At 61.5% G+C, this 18,141-nt stretch overlaps 2 protein-coding genes and 2 long non-coding RNA genes across 9 annotated transcripts in view; 2 read left to right on the top strand and 2 right to left on the bottom strand.

The window, feature by feature from the left end:
- Positions 1 to 1,041: 1,041 nt before the first annotated feature.
- CCDC185 (coiled-coil domain containing 185) lies at positions 1,042 to 2,668 on the bottom strand. The gene has a single exon (XM_030303200.1). It carries the CDS (start codon positions 2,666 to 2,668, stop codon positions 1,103 to 1,105), a length of 1,566 nt encoding a protein of 521 aa, XP_030159060.1. The 3' UTR covers positions 1,042 to 1,102.
- A 6,172-nt stretch (positions 2,669 to 8,840) lies between these two features.
- On the top strand, positions 8,841 to 14,053 carry LOC115505550. Its single transcript, XR_003966052.1, has 3 exons — positions 8,841 to 9,351; positions 11,870 to 12,186; positions 12,856 to 14,053. It is a non-coding gene; the product is annotated as an uncharacterized LOC115505550 (long non-coding RNA).
- LOC115505548 lies at positions 10,743 to 15,500 on the bottom strand. Its single transcript, XR_003966050.1, has 2 exons — positions 14,492 to 15,500; positions 10,743 to 13,796 (listed from the first exon to the last, which is right to left on the bottom strand). It is a non-coding gene; the product is annotated as an uncharacterized LOC115505548 (long non-coding RNA).
- Positions 15,501 to 16,206: 706 nt separating this feature from the next.
- Positions 16,207 to 18,141, top strand: part of SUSD4 (sushi domain containing 4) — a 92,142-nt gene continuing 90,207 nt past the window's right edge. For 2 of the 6 annotated variants that reach the window (XM_032591809.1, XM_030303195.1), the window contains exons 1-2: positions 16,210 to 16,376; positions 17,579 to 17,764. In XM_032591809.1, coding sequence (XP_032447700.1) covers positions 17,614 to 17,764 — 151 coding nt within the window. In that variant the 5' untranslated portion in view covers positions 16,210 to 16,376; positions 17,579 to 17,613. Of the gene's footprint in view, positions 16,377 to 17,578; positions 17,765 to 18,141 lie in introns of all 6 variants that reach the window. The other 4 variants (XM_032591808.1, XM_030303199.1, XM_032591807.1 and 1 more) reach the window with 4 other exon arrangements.

The following is an 18,141-nucleotide window of genomic DNA, read 5'->3' as shown; positions in this document are numbered from 1 at the left end:
TGGGGGCTTTTAAAGAAAAACCTTTAGAACTTTTTGATAGAAGGTTCGGGATGTGATGGGTTGAATTCTAATCAGCTTGTGGCTCCTTCATGTAACAATGTCATGTTCCCGAATCACGCTTAGTCATTCGTTCAGAGTCATTCAGGTCATCGAGACACAGTGTGTACGGACAGACGGCGTCACCCAGGAGAGGCAGGGGACAGAGAGAGGGGAAAGAAAGATTCCAATCGAATTTTGTTCCAAAACGCTGGATGGGACTGGCCAGAGAGGGGGAGTGTGCAAAGAATCAGACCGGAAGATGCTTGGATAGTATGGCTGTGGCAAAGCAGTCAGGCAGCGGTCCTGAGGGACTTATAGACACATCCTGTCAACGCAGAGGGAAAGCAGAAGCGTTCACAATCCGATGGGGAGCTATAGAGAGCCGTTTGCCCCAAACATGCCACAGAACACGAGTTCCATGGAGTGATCTAAGGGAAAAAGGGTCCCATGGTTCGTGTGAAAGACCTGGTTAGAGAACTGGATTTCTTTGCTGCAGGCCTTGTCAGAGCCTTTAAAACGTTCAGGTGCGTTATAAACACCCCAGAGGGGAGGTAGTATGCAGGGTTCCGGAAACCACCGGTTTACAGAAATCCCCCCACTGAGCCATTCACAGACTCTTTTCCTTTCTCGGAGATTTCGTGTGACCACTGTAACCTCACACTTTACCTTACACGGATGATTTCGTCATCCCTCCAAACATCCCTTTGCCGTTGGGGTTATAATTTGCAAGTTCCGGGACAGGAAAAGCCTTACGACCCAGAACTGAACCCCCAGCTGTGGATTTTTCTCTGCTTTCTCAACAATGTGCCTGATGCGCGCTTCGAAGACCACTGGAGCGCTCAATGACTATTTTCTATTTAACCCTGAATTTACCAAGGCAAAAACAATTTTCTGAGCCCCCCGCCTTCCACCCAACCCTCTCAACTACCCCCAGTGAATCACAGAACTCGTTCACGAGAGGACACGGCAGTATTTTATATACTTTCTCGAATCAACGCTCAGTTCTAATCAGAGTGCCACGCACCACAGCCCCCCCCACCTCCCCCCTCCCGCGCGCCCGCCCTCAGCAGCCCTGCGGCCCCGCCTCCTCCCGCGCCCGCCGGTCCAGGAGGCTGCCGGCCAGCGCGCGCGCCTGGTCCCCCCGGGGGGCCCTGGAGAGCTTCTCGAATTCCTCCAACGTGGCGTCCTGCTCCCGGGAGATGTGCTCCCTCCTCTGCTGCTTCCTCCGGATGGCCTCCTTGATGCCCTCGATGTGGCACTTGCCCTCCTTCTCGGCTTTCAGCTTCAGAATGTGCTGGTTCTCCCCCCGCAGGACGCCGAGCTCGTCCCCGCCGCCCCCGGCCCGCCGCGCCCTGCGCTCGGCCAGCTCGGTCGGCAGCCCCTTGTGCGCCGGCACCTGCTCCCCGGCCTCCGCGCGCCGCCGCCGCACCTGCTGCAGAGGCTCCCGGGGCCGCTGCGCCCCGGGCCCCAGCTCCCTCCCCAGGCCCGGCTGCGCCCCCGGGCACCGCCGGGCGCCCTGCTCCTGGGACAGCTTCCTCAGCAGCTCTTCGGCCTTGGCCTGGCAGTCCAGGAGCACCTTCCGGGCCTGGTAGTTGACCAGGGAGCTGAGGTTGGTCTCCCGGACCGGCTCCTGGGTGTCCGTGGGGTGCAGGCCCTGCCGGGGACCCGCCCGCTCGGGCCTCTCGGGCTCCGGCGCGCGCAGCTCACGGCTCGGCCGGGGGGTCGCCGGCGCGAGCTTCGGGGCGCGCTCCGGGTCGTCGTCCGGCCTCGCGGGGCCGTGGCGCCGTCGGACGCGCCGCTCCTGCTGCCGCCGCTGCTCGCGGCTCTCGCGCAGAAGCCGCTCGCGCTCCCGCTCCAGGGTCCGCTGCACCTTCTGGTCCGAGAGCCTCAGCTCCTCCCAGGCGGCGGCCGCCTGCTGCTGCAGCTCCCGCATCCTCTGGGCCTTCCGGAGCCGGGTCAGGACCAGGGCCACGATCTTCTGGCCCCTGGAGGTCGTGAGCGCCTCCTCCAGCTCGGTCCTGAGGAGCTGGGTGCGCGGGCTCGGCCGCTCCTCGCGCGACGCTGACGGCTGGGACGGCTGGCGGGCCGCGGACTCCCCGGGGTCACTACCTTCCCGCAGGTGGGCGCACGCGCAAGCCGCCGGCGCCGCGCACTCCTGGGACCGCCCCGAAGACCTCTGGGACAGAGCCGAGGACAGGGACCGGCGACCCGCTCCTCCGCACGGCGGCACTGCCCACTGGTCTCCGCTCTGAGCCCTCTGCGCCCCGAAGGTCCCGCCCGGCGGGCTGGACGCTCCCTCGGGGCAAGGTGGGGGCGAGCCTCCCCGGGCTGGAGGGCGGTGCCAGGGCCCTGGGGGCTGCCGTCGCCAGGCCGGGCCTTGCGCGCCGGCCCCCGGCTCGCCCCAGGCGTCCTCCAGGCGCCGTCCGTGGGGCCGGGGCCTCCTGGCGCCGTCCGGGGGCCCAGTGGCCACGTCGGTCAGGCTGCGGCTCTCTCGGGGCGAGTCCGGGCACCTGCGCCTTCGAGGCCGCGCGGTGGGCGCGCAGCGCGCATGTGGCGAGGGTGTCCCGGCCTCGCTCCCCGAGCCCGGGTCCAGGCGGGAGCTCGGGCAAAAGCGGCCTAAGCCCTCCATACTCGCGCCCGTGTCCGGCTCCGCGGCGCTGCGGGGGGCCCCTGGGGGGGGGGGGCTGCCCCGGCTCCGCGCCTGTGACGCCCCGGCTACTTCACAATGCTCCCCGGCCGGGCCTTCGGACAGCCCCACCGCCTGGGGCCGCAGTATCAGGGGCCCCAGAAGCTGAGGGTGCACGGGGAGCCCCGGGGGTCTCAGGCGAGGACTGAACTCGCGTGTGTACACTTTCACGTGGGGGGATTTTAACGGAACGGGGAGAGGGCGTCACCCCAGCATGGAACGCGGAGGCCTGGCGGGGTTGCCCGTGTGCGCTCAGGCCCCCCCCCCCCTCCGCTTTACCGGTTAAGTTAGCAAACCCGAGTGTGTTTTGTTTACTTTTTTTTTTTTTCACTTTAGAACAGAAAAAGACTAGTCTATTTTTTCCCTAGCACAGCAATTACTACTTTTGTCAAAACGTGAATGTTGTGCGCACACTTCTGAAACAGCATCAGGTCGTTTTCTCCTTGTGGAGGCACCTGGGGCTGCGGGGGGAGTCACTGGATCTGGTCCTGCAGAGCTGAGTCTGAATCCTCCCCTCCCCCACCCCCACCGTGTGGTCTCCGGAAGTTCTGGAAACGTGGAGGAGGGGCCTGACATCATCAGGGCGGCAGGACCCCTGAGGGTCAAGGGCTTAGCATGTAATAAATGTTATCTTGACGTCCTGCTAGACCTCAGTTAAAAGTTGTAAGACTTCATCTGTGGGTTTACGGGAAGTTTGGGCAGATTCCTAGCTTAAGAAGAGAACGGAGTAACAGAATTAGTACCATTCTGAAGCAGGCCCCGTCATGTTTGTCCTGTGCTCTGCATCTGAGACATCCTCTCCTTTCTCCAGGTGCAGTGAGGACACAGCTCTGGGCAATATTCTCAAATACGGTCTCTCCTTAAAGAAGAGAGATGAGGATTCCCGCCCCACCCCCCACCCCAGCTGCTGCACCCACATCTCTGAATGGCACAGGCAGGGCCAGTAACGCTGGTAGCACTTCCTTGAGACGGGGCTGCAGCCTGGCCCTGTGAACTCATTTCCCCACAGGTCACGTGGTCAGTGGCAGGGTGTTCAGATCCACTTTTTTCCCATGATGCCATGCTGCCTCCAGGAAATGCATTTTCAGTTGAGGCCTGTGCTGTGGACCCCCTGCCCCCCACCAACACCCACTGTGTTGGTATTTGGAGGCGGGCCTTGGGAGGGAATTAGGGGTAGAGGAGGTCACGGGGGCCCCACGATGGCATCGGTGTCCCTGTAGGCAGAGGAAGAGACAGCAGTTTCCTCTGTGCCCTGTGAGGACGCAGCAGAAGGCGGCCGTCTGTAAGGCGGGAGGCGGGTCCTCACCAGAACTGAACCGGCTGGCGCCTCGATCTTGGCTTCCTGGCCTCCACACCCGTGACTGGAATATTCCTCAGCCTTCCTGGCCCGTGGTGTTTGGGTGTAGCAGCCTGAGCTGCCCAAGATGAGATGCTTTTAAGAAAATGAGGACTGCGCGTCCACCAGAGGGTCACGGTGGCCATGTCCTTGAGGCCGTGTGGTGGCAGTCTTGACCAGAGTGATCTGCCCTCCCCGGGGCCGTCCTGCCCGGCTGGGGGCTCACGTGCTGTCATTTTAGCACATCTGCAGCTGAGGATAAGATTTTTATTGGTGCTACTGATACCATCATTAGAGATCACATTGTGACTAATTTTTACTAAGAGGTGACTTCTTAAAAAATTAAGTTAGATTTGAAATGGAATAATTTAAGTTAGGAAGTTTTTAGGCATGGACTGAGCGGTGCTGATACCCGAGTGTCCCAGGTCTCTAACTTCTTTGTCACACATCCTGCGCGCCTGAACATGGCTCGGGCCGGTGCCAGGCCGCTTCCGGTCACGGCAGAGCGGTGTCGTGGGGCACGACACAGCCACCCAAGGGCCAGGAGACCTGCCACGAGCCAGCGCCGCAGCCCGTGGAGTCCCCTCAAGTGGTCACGTTTCCCCCCCCCCCCCCACCCTGAGTTTTCCGTTTCTTCGGCCCTGCAGGAGATAATCTGCGGATTTCTTTCGGCCCCAGATGTAACCGGAAAGAGGGAGTTCAAGCTTGGCCACCACTGCGGCCTTCATTCTGTAGAGCAAACACGAGTTAACCCATGAAAGGCGCCTCCCGTGGTGCCCGGCCTGTGCTCGCAGCCTCGTAAGCATCAGCCACTAGACTCATCGTGACCATCAGGCCAAGAGCAGTGGAAGTGGAGCTTCGTGGGGCTGGATTGAAAGACCGGGTTTGGAACAGAGCCACGCAAAGAACCCAGGGACTCAAACTCCCACCCGGGGCTCTTGCCTCCCCGAGGGCTCCCAGAATTCCTTGTGGAGTTGAGAGTAGTTCATTCACCTCTGCCGATGACTGCGGGACACGGTCCCCACTTTACCGTGACACAAATATCCAAGGACAGTCTAGGCCAGGACGAGGAAGGCCATCTGGGTTGTTGTAAGGAGGGCTTCATGCAGGGTGATGTCAGCACTACCCCCGCGTGGGGGCAACCAGGATCCCTGCGGACTGGGATGGGTGTGGTGGGAGTTCCCACCGGGCGGAAGCCACGTGGCCGGCGGGGGAGCCATAGAGACACCGGCACACAGGGGTCATGTGCGTGTATGTTGTGCGGTGGGGGGGCCTGATGGGTGGGTCCCCCGGCGGTGCAGGCTGGGCCCGGGTTCCAGAGGCCTCCCACCAGGCCCCAGGATTCCCCAGGGCCCTGGCAGGGGTGGGGCTGGAGGGCTTCGGGCAGCTCTGAGGTCCCTGCCCCTCTGTCCCCAGTACGGCTCATGCTTAACCTGTTTTATATCCTGGGGCTCTTGGTAGCACCTCGCCGAAGAGAATTGGGGTTCTGCTTGTTAAAAAGGGTTGAAATCCACTGTGTAGACAATAGTGAGTCCATTCACGTCTTGAAACAGAAAGAGGGGATCTGATGGGTCTGTATTTTAAAGCTCACCCTTGGAGACGGGCCATAGGGGGCTGGCTGGTCAGGAATCCAGGTGAGCCAGCAGGACGGTAACCCCAGGGTGGCCAGGGCACGGGAGGGGCAGGTCAGAGGTCGAGACCGGGACCTGAGGGTGGGTTCTGCCTGCAGAAGAAGCCTGGGCGGGTGTGGACGGAGGTGACCTTGGGAACAGCAGTCGTGGAAATGAGTCGCAGGATCTGTGATAGCATGGTGGCCCCACAGCACGGAACAGCCAGCCGAGTGCCTGGAAGAGACTGCACGGAGCCGGGCAGAGAGTCCTTCCCTCCGAGGGCTCCGGACCGGCGGAGGGCGGGTCCCCCTGAGCCTGGGCAGAGGCCGGCTCGTTCGCGCGGATGGAAGGGACGTTTGGCAAGTGCTGAGTGGCCAGGCAATCATTCCCTTGATAAACTGCAAACAATCGGCCTCCTTTTCGGTTGGCAGAAAAATCCTCAAAGCGTTTCCCTGGAGGCCCCAGGATTTGGGCCTTCTGCCAAAGACCTGGGCCTCCTTTGTTTCGTTTGTCGGAATCTTGGCAACTATGGCAGACTGACCCCCTCGTTCAAATCCGTCTGTGAGACGGGGTGTGCCCTGTGCCCTTGGCAGAAGGTTCTGGAGACTTCTTGCTGCGTGTCCCGGAGCTGGGTCGTGGGTGGCTCGTCTTCTGAGTGTAGAACACGCGTGGATCGCAAAAACACGCGTGGGAGAGCGTAATATCTCAACACTTGTATCTTGGCTACTTGGGATGGTATTTCGAACACAACGGACTAAAGGAAATATCAAAATTAATTTCACGCGTGGCTTGTTTTGATCTCCTAGTAAATTTAAAGTTACATGTATATGTAATGTCAGTTGTGGCAGATTTCTGTGGATTACTTTGAAATCAGCTTTTCTAAGGAGGCGACAATTGGGGCAAAGTTTCTTCTCCGTGGCCGGATGACAGGGTCAAGTATTAATTTTCAAAATCCAGCTGTGCAGTCCAATCTCACAGGAACTCGGTCCTTCCTGCCCACCCCAATTTTCCTCACCTCACCCAGGAAAACAGACGCCCCAAAGTAGTAGGGTCAGCAGATACAGCAGGGGCCACTCTGGACGTGCGTGTGGGAGACACGGACGCAGGAAAAATGCCAGGCCCACAGAGCGGTAGAGAAAGAAAAGTCTTGCGTGAACACCCAGGGCAGTAACGGAAAACTTACGCTAATGCAGAACCAGGGATGAAAACTGTAGCCTGTAAACTTCTTCAGAAAAAGAAAAAAGTGGGCTAAGAGCCTGGAACTATGACAGTTACGTTTCCGTGGAAACCATCATTTACCCACGATGCACACTTTCCACACGTGTGCTGCCGTGTGTAAGGGCATCGTCGCTCCGCGTGCTGTGGGCGCAGACCCTTTCCCGGCAGCGGCGAGGGGCGCAGCCCGGCCTCTCCTGGGGCACAGAGAGGGTGTCCCCGGCCCGGCCGCCAGCCCAGCCTCCGCGTGGCGGCCCTGCAGCCTCGGCCGGAGAAAGTCACGTGTGGACGAGGGGGAGGAGAGGGTTCTAGAGAGTCGCGGTTTTCGGCGTGTTGGGATCTGATGAACCTGAGTGCAATCAGAGGCAGATGGCAATCAGCCAGTTGTCGTGAGGACAGGAGGGGTCACGCGTACTTTCAGGGCAGACGGTGAGCTCGCCCCCACGGTGGGTCAGGGGGACCCATCAACAGTGACAGACGCACACGATGGCACAATTCCGTTACTTATTTTGAAACCTTATGACAAGGAGTTCGTAATGCTAGACACAGGAAGAGGCTTTTGCAGTAGAAACCGGGGGAGGGGGGAGGCTGCACGTCATGACTTACCCGACTTGGGGTCACTTCTTCATCCTCAACGTAACAGACATTCCGCCGAACGTTTTCTGGAAAGAACGTGCTTTGTCAAAACTTAAAAGCGTGGGTTTTTTAAAGTCTGCCCTTCCCCCTGGCTTGTTAAAACGGAGCCTGGAGTTTTTAACTTCAAAGGAAATGTGTTCTTCAGAAGCTCTGCGAGAGGGAGGGCAGCTGGGCAGCGGGGTCTGGGCGTCCACTGGGCACCTCTCGTGATCTCTTGTGGCCCCGTCAGGGCGCTCCTTGCTGGCTCGGGTCCACCGCAGGGCTACGCGCGTGGCCCCGTGAGTATTCGATCAACAAAGTCCTCTGCCAGGAAGCTCCCAGAGAGAACGGACGGACCCGCTTGCTTTTGTCCCCAGAGTATCTCCAGCACCTGCTTTGGCCGCGCGTGTTATGCTTCCGTGAAAAGACACACTCCTTCGTTCATCGCGCACTTTTTAACCTTTTTAATATTTTATTATTTATTTTAGAGAGAGAGACAGAGTGCGAGCGCCAGCAGGGGAGAGGAAAAGAGAGAGAGGGAGACACAGAATCTGAAGCAGGCTCCGTGCTGTCAGCCCAGAGCCCGACACGGGGCTCCAACCCCTGAACCGCGAGATCGTGACCTGAGCCGAAGTCGGACGTGTGACCGACTGAGCTCACCGGGCACCCCGAGCCACAGAGCATTATTAACCCTGTCCTTGGCATACGGTGGATGTAGAGATCAAGACCCGGTCCCTGCTCTTTGTCAACTTAGACATACCTGGTGGACGGTGGCAGTGGCCAGAAGAAAGATCCTAAAATCCCAGGGGACTTTCAGGTGAAGGAAACCCTTCTGGGCCGGAGGGCTGGGCGGGGGGATGACCGACCGTAAGCCCCGGAGGACGGCATCGCGGTCCCGCTCCTTGCCGCGCGTCCAGTGCCTACCGCGGCGTCTCGCACGTAGTGGGACTGAGTGCGTGTCTGCCGGGGAGAGACTGTGGGGTTCGGCTCTCGGCTGCGAGCTCAGCGCGTGCTGGCTGAGCGTCGAGGCGGCGATTGCACGGAACGTTAGGTGTTTGCTTCCTGAAGGAGACGCGGGCGCCGAGCCGACAGCGCTTTCAAAGGCAAGGGCCTTCGCGAAACCAAGGAAGAAAGGCCAGGTGGTAGGAGATGGGACACAAGGGGAAGGTCGGAAAACAGCATTTTTAAAAAAAAAATTTTTTTTAATGTTTATTTATTTTTGAGACAGAGAGAGACAGAGCGTGAACAGGGGAGGGGCAGAGAGAGAGGGAGACACACACAGAATCCGAAACAGGCTCCAGGCTCTGAGCTGTCAGCACAGAGCCCAACGCGGGGCTCGAACTCACAGATCGTGAGATCGTGACCTGAGCCGAAGTCGGATGCTTAACCGACTGAGCCCCCCCGGCGTCCCAACAGCACTTTTAATATAATTCCCTGCTGAAAGCGTGTCTGAAAGCGTGTGCACCTTTAGCCGGTAGTCAGCTAGAGTGGACGGGTTGACCACCGGGCGCGACGTTGTTAAACCACCTCGTTAGCAACACCCGCTCCATTTAATCCAAGAACTAAATCTTGCCAGATACAGGTCAAAGCTTAGAGTTGCTGCGAATGTGTCTAATTCAGCGTTAAGAGAAAGGCTAAAAGCCCAGAGAGCATTTCTGCTGCTGTTCCCCACCCCGCCCCACCCCGCCCCACCCCGTGATCTAAATGTAACGGAAATGACACTCTACGTATCAGATATTTACGAGCGCTCATGGGCTCTGGAGTGGCCGCTATCTTTCATACTGCGATGAAAGAGCCGTGAGGAAGAGAGTGTGATGCGCCTCACTCGGAAGGGGCTGGAGTGTGAGCAGGTGAGACAGCGATGAGGAAGGGGGCGGTGGGGGGAGGGAGAAGCAGAGAGGAAGGGGGTGGAGGGGGCACAAGCAGAGAGGAGGGGGGAGAAGCAAAGAGAAAGGGGAGAGAAGCAAAGAGGAAGGGGGTGGGGGGGAGAGGAAAAGAGGAAGAGGGCAGCGGTGGGGGAGAAGCAAAGGAGGGGGGAGAAGCAAAGAGGAAGCGGTGGGGGGGGGGGAGAGAAGCAAAGAGATGAGTGAGTTCAGGTTAATTCACAGCCTTTCAGCCTAGCAGGCTCTTCGCCCACTGAAACCCAAGTTTTCCTCCTCTTCCGCAAATTCCTCCAGGCCCCTCTGCATCGATGCGGGACCCTGTGACTCGCTGGCCACACGACCTCAGTGGAAAGTAGGCAGAAGAGAGGAGGTCACACTAAGCACAGCCCCGGAGCCTCGTCCTCCCTCCCCTGTGGGAGGATGTGAAAACATTTGTTCTGATTGTGCTGTTTTGACCCAGTTTTGAGACCCTGGCCCAGGGCTGGCCGGTTCTCCTGAGCAGTGGGTTTGGTCCACACCCCAACCCCTTCCTTCACGCTCTGGGTCACTGTGCATGCCCCCTAGTTGTCCCAGGGATAACCCCTGCACCCCAGAGCCCTCCAAAATTATGCAAATTATCCAGTCCTCCGGGAGCTCACAGGACCTAGCTAAGCATGTCCCACCTGACGCCCCTTAGCTGCGCCCGAGAGCCCTGTTTGCTGTTACTCTGCCCTGGGCACAGCCCCAGGGCCCTGCCCGACAACCTCCCGTTTGTGGCTCTAAGTAACAAAGAATCCTGCCCTTCATCTGAGCGTCACTGGTGTTGGGTCCTGCCATCTGTGAGTCTTACGAGAGGCTCTGGAAAGCCATGTGCTGCGGACAACAAAGTCGCCTTCTGCCCGAGCTCCGGAATGACCACCGGGAGCAGACGATCCACCCCGCCGTCCCCGTACCTCCCTCCGCGTCAGCGCCTGCCCCGCATTGGGGGCGGGGGTAGAGCCACGGGAGTGATGCTGGCCCAGTACGGGGTCAGCCCGTCTGCCACGGTGGGCGGGCGACCCTACTCTAGTTACCAGGAGAGAACAACCACCAGCTGCTGGGGATGTGGTCGGGGTGGGAAACTTCTGGAGAGATGGGAGCCGCCACCCCAACAGCCCGACGAAGAGGTTGACTTTTTGCCAAGTGGCAAACCGGGTTAGCATTTTCATTTCAATTTAATCTGTTTGAGAGAAAAAGGGAGAGAATCCCAAGCAGGCTCCACGCTCGATGCAGAGCCCGACACGGGGCTCGATCCCACGAACCACGAGATCATGACTTGAGCTGAAATCGAGAGTCGGAGGCTTAACACACTGAGCCCCCCAGGCGCCCCACCTTCTGCATCTCAGATAAATTTTTAATCACCTAAGCAATCCATAATAACCAAAAAAAAAAAAAAATCCAAATACATTAAATAACGAAAACAAAATAAAAGTCATAGAAACATAGAAACACAACGGTAGTACCTCGGACCACCTCTCCCCGCTGACTCCGCCTGCTCTCGCTGACCTGGACTCGACCCCGTCTGCCGTCCATCACGTCTCTCTCTTCTTCGGTGCTCACGTTTTTCCACAGAAAATGTACGGTACCGTTTCCCCGTAAAGCACATCTCGCCGCACACCTGGTTCCACGAGTTGCCCCTCTTACTCAACCCCGGGCTCCCACGTGGAGACGAACCCCCCCCTCGGGGCTGCAGCGACCCTCCCGGTGCCCACACCACAGTCATGCCGTTCGCCAGGCTGTTCCCGACTTTCCGCCGTCGCAAAAGCGCCTGCGGCGAACGTGCCCGGATCTGCTTGTCTGGACACTTCCCAGGTGTGATCTGTCCGTCCTGCGTCCTGCGGGGCGGGCACTGACATCGTCTCCTTCCTAATGTTTAGGGCCGGCAAGGGCCCAGTGTCCATGTATCAGCACAGAAGACAAAGACACGGTTAATACACAGCGATTCTCAGTCCTCCCTGCGGGATCCGGGACCCCTCTCCCTGCGTCGTCACCAGACACCTGATGTTGTCAGACGTGCATCCGTAGTCGGTCTGACGGGTGAAAACGGCGCCCGTGGTCGTCGCCGTGCTGCGATGGATGGTGCTGCTGGGGTCTCCACGTCTCTGCGGCCCCTCCCAAGTCACTCCCGCTTCCGCACACACACCCATCTCTGTCTTACACACCAGCTCAGCTCCCCTGCACGCCTCACTCACGCCCTCTCACTACGGAACTTTCCGTGCTGCTTCTCGGCCTGCTTTCTAAGTTCTCTCCTTGGTCTCTGCCCCACCCCGACCCCCACCGGCCCCCCGGTCTTCACAAGGGCTGCTCCCTGCGCCTGGGACGACCCCTGAACCCCTCTTCCCTCCTTCCCCTCACGCACACGTTCATATGACATACGGGGTCACCTCCAGGGTCCGTTCCAGGACACCCCCTTCTCTGTGCTTCCCCATACCTGCCTGGTGATGTTAATCGCAGACTTATTTGTCAGCTGTCTTCGCAGACTATAGACTCGTTGAAGACGAGGATGCATCTTCTCCGTTCCCGAAGCCTCCGTTCCGAGCAGTACCCACCAGACACTTCGCACGGGCGGCAGGATGTGTGCGAGGTGACTGTCCCCACCCAGGCCACAGCTCGTCTCCTCCCTGAGGGTGCTGGCAGGTGCATCAGACGCTTTGAGAATTCTAGATCTGCGTTCACACACAACATCCGTGCAGTGTTCTAGCAAGTTCTGAGCTCTTAGGCTGTGGTCGGTTGTGTGTTTTCCTGGACGTGCAGGATTCTGGAGACCCACAGAGAAGACAGGAGGTCAGTTGGCTCGTCTCGGGTTGTCAGTCTCGGGGAGGAATCTCCTTCTAATACGAATGAATTAATTCAGAGAGACGTCCTGATTGCCCCTCTGGCTCCAGACTGTGCTCAGCCACAGGTGGACCATACGGGCAGGACTGTTCTTGCCCCGACGCCTGGCACCCCCCCCCCCCAACACCGTGCAGTCTTGCAGGGTGGATGGAAGGTTCTGTGGGGGAGGTGATGTCTAGGGGGTGAGGGCCGTGCAGGTGCCTGGGGCCCCCGAGAGGGCTCGGGAGGGAGCAGGGGGGACCACATGCAGGACACAGGGTTGGCACAATGCGAGGCCCATCACGTCCCTTCCCTGCTCACAAGCCTCCCGTGGCCTGTGCCCACTCAGAGGAAAGGCCGGGTCACGGCCAAGGACTCTAAGGCCACCTCGGCCAGGCCACCTCTGCGACCTCAGTCCCCCAGTCTCCCTACCATCCACCGACTCCAGCCCCCCCGATGTCCCTCCTGTTTCCTGCAGGTGACAGGGACTCTGTGTCTCTGATGCCTGGAATTGCCTTCCCCCCAGAAAACTGTATGGCTCACTCCTTCACCTTGTCCAGGTCTTTCCTTGGAAGTCACCCCCAAGGAGGGCTCCCCTGCTTACCTTATTAAGAAATCCCCACTTGTTTCCTCGCACAGACCATGTGAGGGCTGGTGGCCCCCCCCCCCCCCGCCGCGCCAGTCCACTCTCTTCTTCGTTCTGGTCACCTAGTCTCCCCACAAAGACTACATTTCCCGGTTCCCCTTGTGGCCCGGTGCGGCCACGTGACCCGGTGCCCACGCGAGATTTGCGAGAGAACAAACTTGTGTGACTTGTCGCTTGCCCCAAAGGAGACGGTTGCCCTGGGTTTGCTGTCTTTCCCCCTTTCCCTCAGGCGGGACCCGGGACAGGCCCGCGACCGGCCTCAACTCTACACACAAAGACGTTATCTCAGGGGGCGGCAGGGCAGTGACTCGGGGAATCAGGGTCCCTGAAGGTGGAGCAGGGATGCGCCCACCTGGAATAGTGAGTCATCGAGGGTATTGGATGCTTTGCTACGAGGACCCCTCCTGTCCGGGGACCTACCCCCCTCTTCCCTCCCTAATGACGTGTACTTGTCCCATGCACGTCATGTTACCTGTGTAATATTTATCATTACGTGTTTATCATTCCGCCCAGCACCTAACACCACGGAACATACGCGCTTTCCCTTAGCACGTCGTCCTTAACTAGACGGCGAGTTCTCGGAGGCGGATCTGCGACCTTGTTCACCATCACATCCCCAGCGCCCAGCCAGTGCTCCGTTCACAGTCAGTGCCCAGTTCATCTACCTGGAATGAAATACGGCTGTGTTTGGGAGGGGAGCCCGGGTTCTGCGGCCGACGCCTCTGTGAGGGAGGAAGAGGGTTAGAGGGGTCTTTTCCCACTTGGCCGGGGTCCGCAGGCCGGCTGGCCTCATGCTGCTCCTCTTCTCGGGAGGAGTCCAGATCGTGATGTGTCCAGGGCGGTTGCTTGGTGGAAGGTGTGCGTGGAGTTTACCCCGGTCTGCGCCCGGGTGCTCCTGAGTCAACGGACTGACCTTCATCCTCCTCACGCTCACCTGTAAAATGAGTGCAACACACGCTTATTTTGCCGCGACACGTTTCGGGCGGATCGTGTCCCCTCAAAGCCCCAGCCCCAGCGCCTCAGGACGTGATTACATTCGGAGAGGGTTCAAATCGGGTCGTTAGGGGGGGTGTCCTCACAAGCAGAGGATGTGGAGGGAGAGACACAGAGGGACAGCTCAAGGACCCCGGGGGAAGGTAGCCATCTACTCGTTGGGGAGAGAGGCCTCTGAAGAAACCAAACCCTGGGGGCGCCTGGGTGGCGCGGTCGGTTAAGCGCCCGACTTCAGCCAGGTCACGATCTCGCGGTCCGTGGGTTCGAGCCCCGCGTCGGGCTCTGGGCTGATGGCTCAGAGCCTGGAGCCTGTTTCCGATTCTGTGTCTCCCTCTCTCTCTGCCCCTCCCCCGTTCATGCTCTGTCTCTCTCTGTCCCAAAAATAAATAAACGTTGAAAAAAAAAAAAAAAAAAAAAAAAAAAGAAACCAAACCCTGACGCCAGGACTGTGAGAAACCGGACGTCTGTGGGTGGGATTTGGTCACGGCTGCCCCAGCAGACACGAGACACCGTAGAAAACTTACAAACGGTCCGCTGCAGCTGCCGCCCAAATGTTTGTCATCTTAGGATGCACTAAAGCATCCTAAGCAAATTAGTCAAAATGACTTGTCAGCCCTGCCATGGGCTGGTCAGAACCTGGGTCGCATCCAGAGAGAGGCCACGTGGCCGGCGAGGAGTCCAGCGATGGTCTTGTGGGCTGTGGCGGCGTTTCACCCAGAGACGGAGGCCCAGGGGCACACAAAGCCATCTGCAGCGACAGCGGTCTTCAGGAAGGCGGATTCGATCTAGCTGTCTGGGCCGGGAGGGCAACACCAGAAGCTGTGGGTGGGTTTCAGTTCAGGACACAGGAGGCTTTTCTAAACGAGCTGCTGGCTTCCTCGGGAAGCATCCCCTGGGCTGGCTGGCTGGCCGCTTGTTGGAAAAGTTAGAGAGGGGACCCCAGCTAGACCCCCTGTTCCCACCAGATAAACTTGGACGTTCCTTTCAGCCCTGATACTCTCTGCGCAAAAGGGTTGTTCTCTGGCTGAAGGACCCAGTTCAGTTGTGCTGAGATACATCTCCTACGACCGTCAACAAATATTCCCCAGCTTTGTTGATTCCATGGCTGCTAGAAGAGCTTTCGAAATTAACCGAGGGAAAAAGTGAAATCAGTATTCAAATCATGGAGGTCGGTCATAGGACCTCAGAAATGGGGAAGGGTGCCCAGCTAAGGCTCCAGACCCCCGAGAACAGGGTCGCAGGAATCAGCGTGCGCCAGTCAAAACCCCAAAAACTGTCATCTGTTTGACAAAGCATAAACAAATCAACAAATACAGACACCGAGCTTGATTTATCTACTAAAAGTTAAACTATCCTGGAAGAATTTGTTAAAATTACTCCCAGTGAAAGACGACACAGTAAAAACTGTAATTTCCTGAGGACCATCAGTACGTGAGTTTTGGCAAGGCTGATAGAAGCAAGGGACGATTTGGTGGCAGTATAAGAAATACAGTTTTTGGTTGGCGAATTGCATGAGAATAACGGGGTGTCCGTCACGGGTTCTGATGTGACCCCCTGCTGGCACCACCTCCTTCTTCGTCCACCCAACTAGAGGGAGGCCAGGCCTCTGGAGGGGGAGGGATCTGCGGGGGTCTTCGGGCACACTGGGGTGGGGGGTGGGGGAGGGGGGAGTGTGGGGGCGGGGCAGTGGGGACGGGGATGGGGGGGAGAGTGGGGAGTGGGGGGAGGCGGGTAAGTGGGGACGGGGATGGGGGAAAGGGGGGAGTGTGGGGGGTGGGGTGGGGTTTGGGGGGGGGTGGGCCGCACCATCGCGGGTGGGGGGCTGTGTGCCAAGATCTGCACCGGGGCGCACCCTGAAGCGCCGGGAGCAAACACCCTGACCCCCTTGGGTGGCGACCCACCGCTCGAGAAGCTTCCGCTCTCCGGGTACCCAGCCTTCTGCAGCTGCACGGACCACCCCCCACTTTCCTCGCGGGACAGCGCCCCCTGCCCTGCACGAAGGGCAGACGCCACGGTGCGGGGAGGAGAGTGTCTCAGCCACCTGGGTCGCCACGCGGGCCCAAAGGGGACACGCAAAGCCTCGGCGGGGGCCAGAGGCCCGGGGCCCGCGCGTCCCTCCCGGGGACAGGCCTCCTACTCCCAGGGCCCGGAAGGGGGGCGGGGCGCGCAGGCCGCGGGGCTGGCAGGTGCAGGCGCGCGGGCTTCCAATTGGTCGCGGCGCCGCGGCGGCCCCGCCCCGAGTGCGCGTGCCCGTGCGCGCCCCCCGCCCCCGCCGCGCGCCCCCGGCCGCGCCGCCGCTCTCGCGAGCTCAGGTGGCGGGCGCGCGGCCGGGCCGGCGTCCCCACCCCCCGCGCCCGAGCGCCCCGGGAGCCGGAGGGGGGGCGCGGGCGGGGGGCGGGCGCCGCCGAGGCTTCCGTCTGGCTCGCGCGGCGGCGGCGGCAGAGGTCGCGCACAGATGCGGGTCGGAGCGGCGCGGGGCGGAGGCGGAGGCGGGAAGGCGGCTGCCCGAGGAGCCCCGCAGGTGAGCGCGGGAGCCCGTGGCCGGGGAGGGGCGGCGCGCGAGGACCCCCCGCGACCCCGGGCCGGACGCCGGAGTGGGGGCTGGGGGTCGCTGCGGGGACCCGCTGCAGCGCCGCGAGATGCCCGACAGAGACACGCATAGGCCCGGGAAAAGTGCTCCTGTAGCCTGGGGACGCGGAGAGGCTGCGGACTTGGCGGCCGCGGTCCCGGCGCGACCCCCGCCTGGCCACCCCTCCCCCGCGGTCCGCACGCGCGGCGCCCCGTGGCGCTGCCTCCCGCTGCGCGCGCCTGGGGACCGGGTGGGGGGGTCCCGTCGGGGGTCGTGGGGGGAGGGCTCGGTCCCGGCAGAAGGGGGCGGGGTATGGGGGTCCTGGCGGGGGGTGGGAGACGGGGTCTGGGGGTGCCGTGCGGAGTGGTTGGGGGGGCTCGGGTCCCGGAGGAGGGGGGCGGGATAGGGGGTCTTGTGGGGGGGTCGTGGGGGGGGCTTCTGTCCCGGCAGAAGGGGGCGGGGTAGGGGTGTCCCGGCGGAGGGGAGACGGGGTGGGGGGTCCCGTGGAGAGTCGTGGGGCGGGGGCTCGTCCCGGCGGAGGACGGCCGGGTAGGGGGTCCCGTAAGGGGGTCGTGGGGTGGGGGCTCGGGTCCCGGCGGAGGGGGGCGGGGTGGGGGGTCCCGGCGGACGAGGGTGGCGGGGTAGGGGGTCCCGTGGGGGGTCGTGGGGGTGTTCGGGTCCCGGTGGAGGGGGGCAGGGTGGGGGGGGTCCAATGGGACGTTGTGGGGGGGGGCGCTCGGATCCCCGCCGAGGGGCCGGGGTAGGGGGTCCTGTGGGGGGTCGCGGAGGGGGCGGGGTAGGGGGTCCTGTGGCGGGGGCGTGCGGGGGGGGGCTCGGATCCCAGTGAAGGGGGGCGGGGTGGGGAGTCGTGGTGGGGGCCTCGGGTCCGGACAGAGGGGGCGGGGTAGGGGGTCCCGGCGGAGGGAAGATGGAGTGGGGGGGGGGGGTCCCGTGGGAGGTGGCGGGGGTTGGGGGGAGGCTCGGGTCAAGGGGGAGGGGGTCCCGGCGGAGGGAAGACGGGGTGGGGGGGGTCCCGTGGGGGTAGCGGGGTGTGGGGGGCTCGGGTCCAGGCGGAGGGGGGCGGGGTGGGGGTCCCGGCGGAGGAGGGGGCGGCCCCGCGGCCCGGGCACCGCCGCGTCCGCTCCCGGCTGCAGGCGCCCGCCCGCCGGATGCCCGCGGTGCAGGAACGATGCATCATGGAATGAAGCCGAGCCCCGGAGACGGATGCCTGGAGTGGCAGCAGCCGCCGCCGCCGCCGCCGCCGCCCCCCCGCCGGCTCCTGGCCGCCGTCCTGTGGTTCCAGCTGGCGCTGTGCTTCGGCCCCGCGCAGCTCACGGGCGGTGAGTGACCGCAGGGCCCGGGGGTGGGGGTGTTGGGGGGGGGGCGCCGGCCGGGCGGGACTTGCGGGGCGCGCGCCAGGGCCCGCCGCCGGCCCGAGACCACCCTCAGATCGCGACCCCCGGAGCTCCCCAACTCGACCGGAGGCGCCCCCGCGGTGTGTGTGGGGCTTCCCCCACCGCGGGCCTGGCCCCTGGTTCTGGGGTGGGGGAGGGGACGACGACGACCATAAACCTGGCCCATTATTCCCCCCTCGGCCAGGAGAGAGCGAGAGAGGGGAGTGGGGTGCCTCGTGCTTAGCGCGTGTCTGTGGCCCTTTGCCCCTTGTCTGTGCCCCAGGTTTCAGCCCCTGGGTTTAGGTGAGAGTTGGGGGCACCCC

The sequence above is a fragment of the Lynx canadensis genome, chromosome F1 (genome assembly GCF_007474595.2).
Source record: "Lynx canadensis isolate LIC74 chromosome F1, mLynCan4.pri.v2, whole genome shotgun sequence".
Classification (NCBI taxonomy): Eukaryota; Metazoa; Chordata; class Mammalia; order Carnivora; family Felidae; genus Lynx; species Lynx canadensis.
Note: the sequence above shows the minus strand (reverse complement) of the source record. Positions and strands in the feature narration are given on the sequence as shown.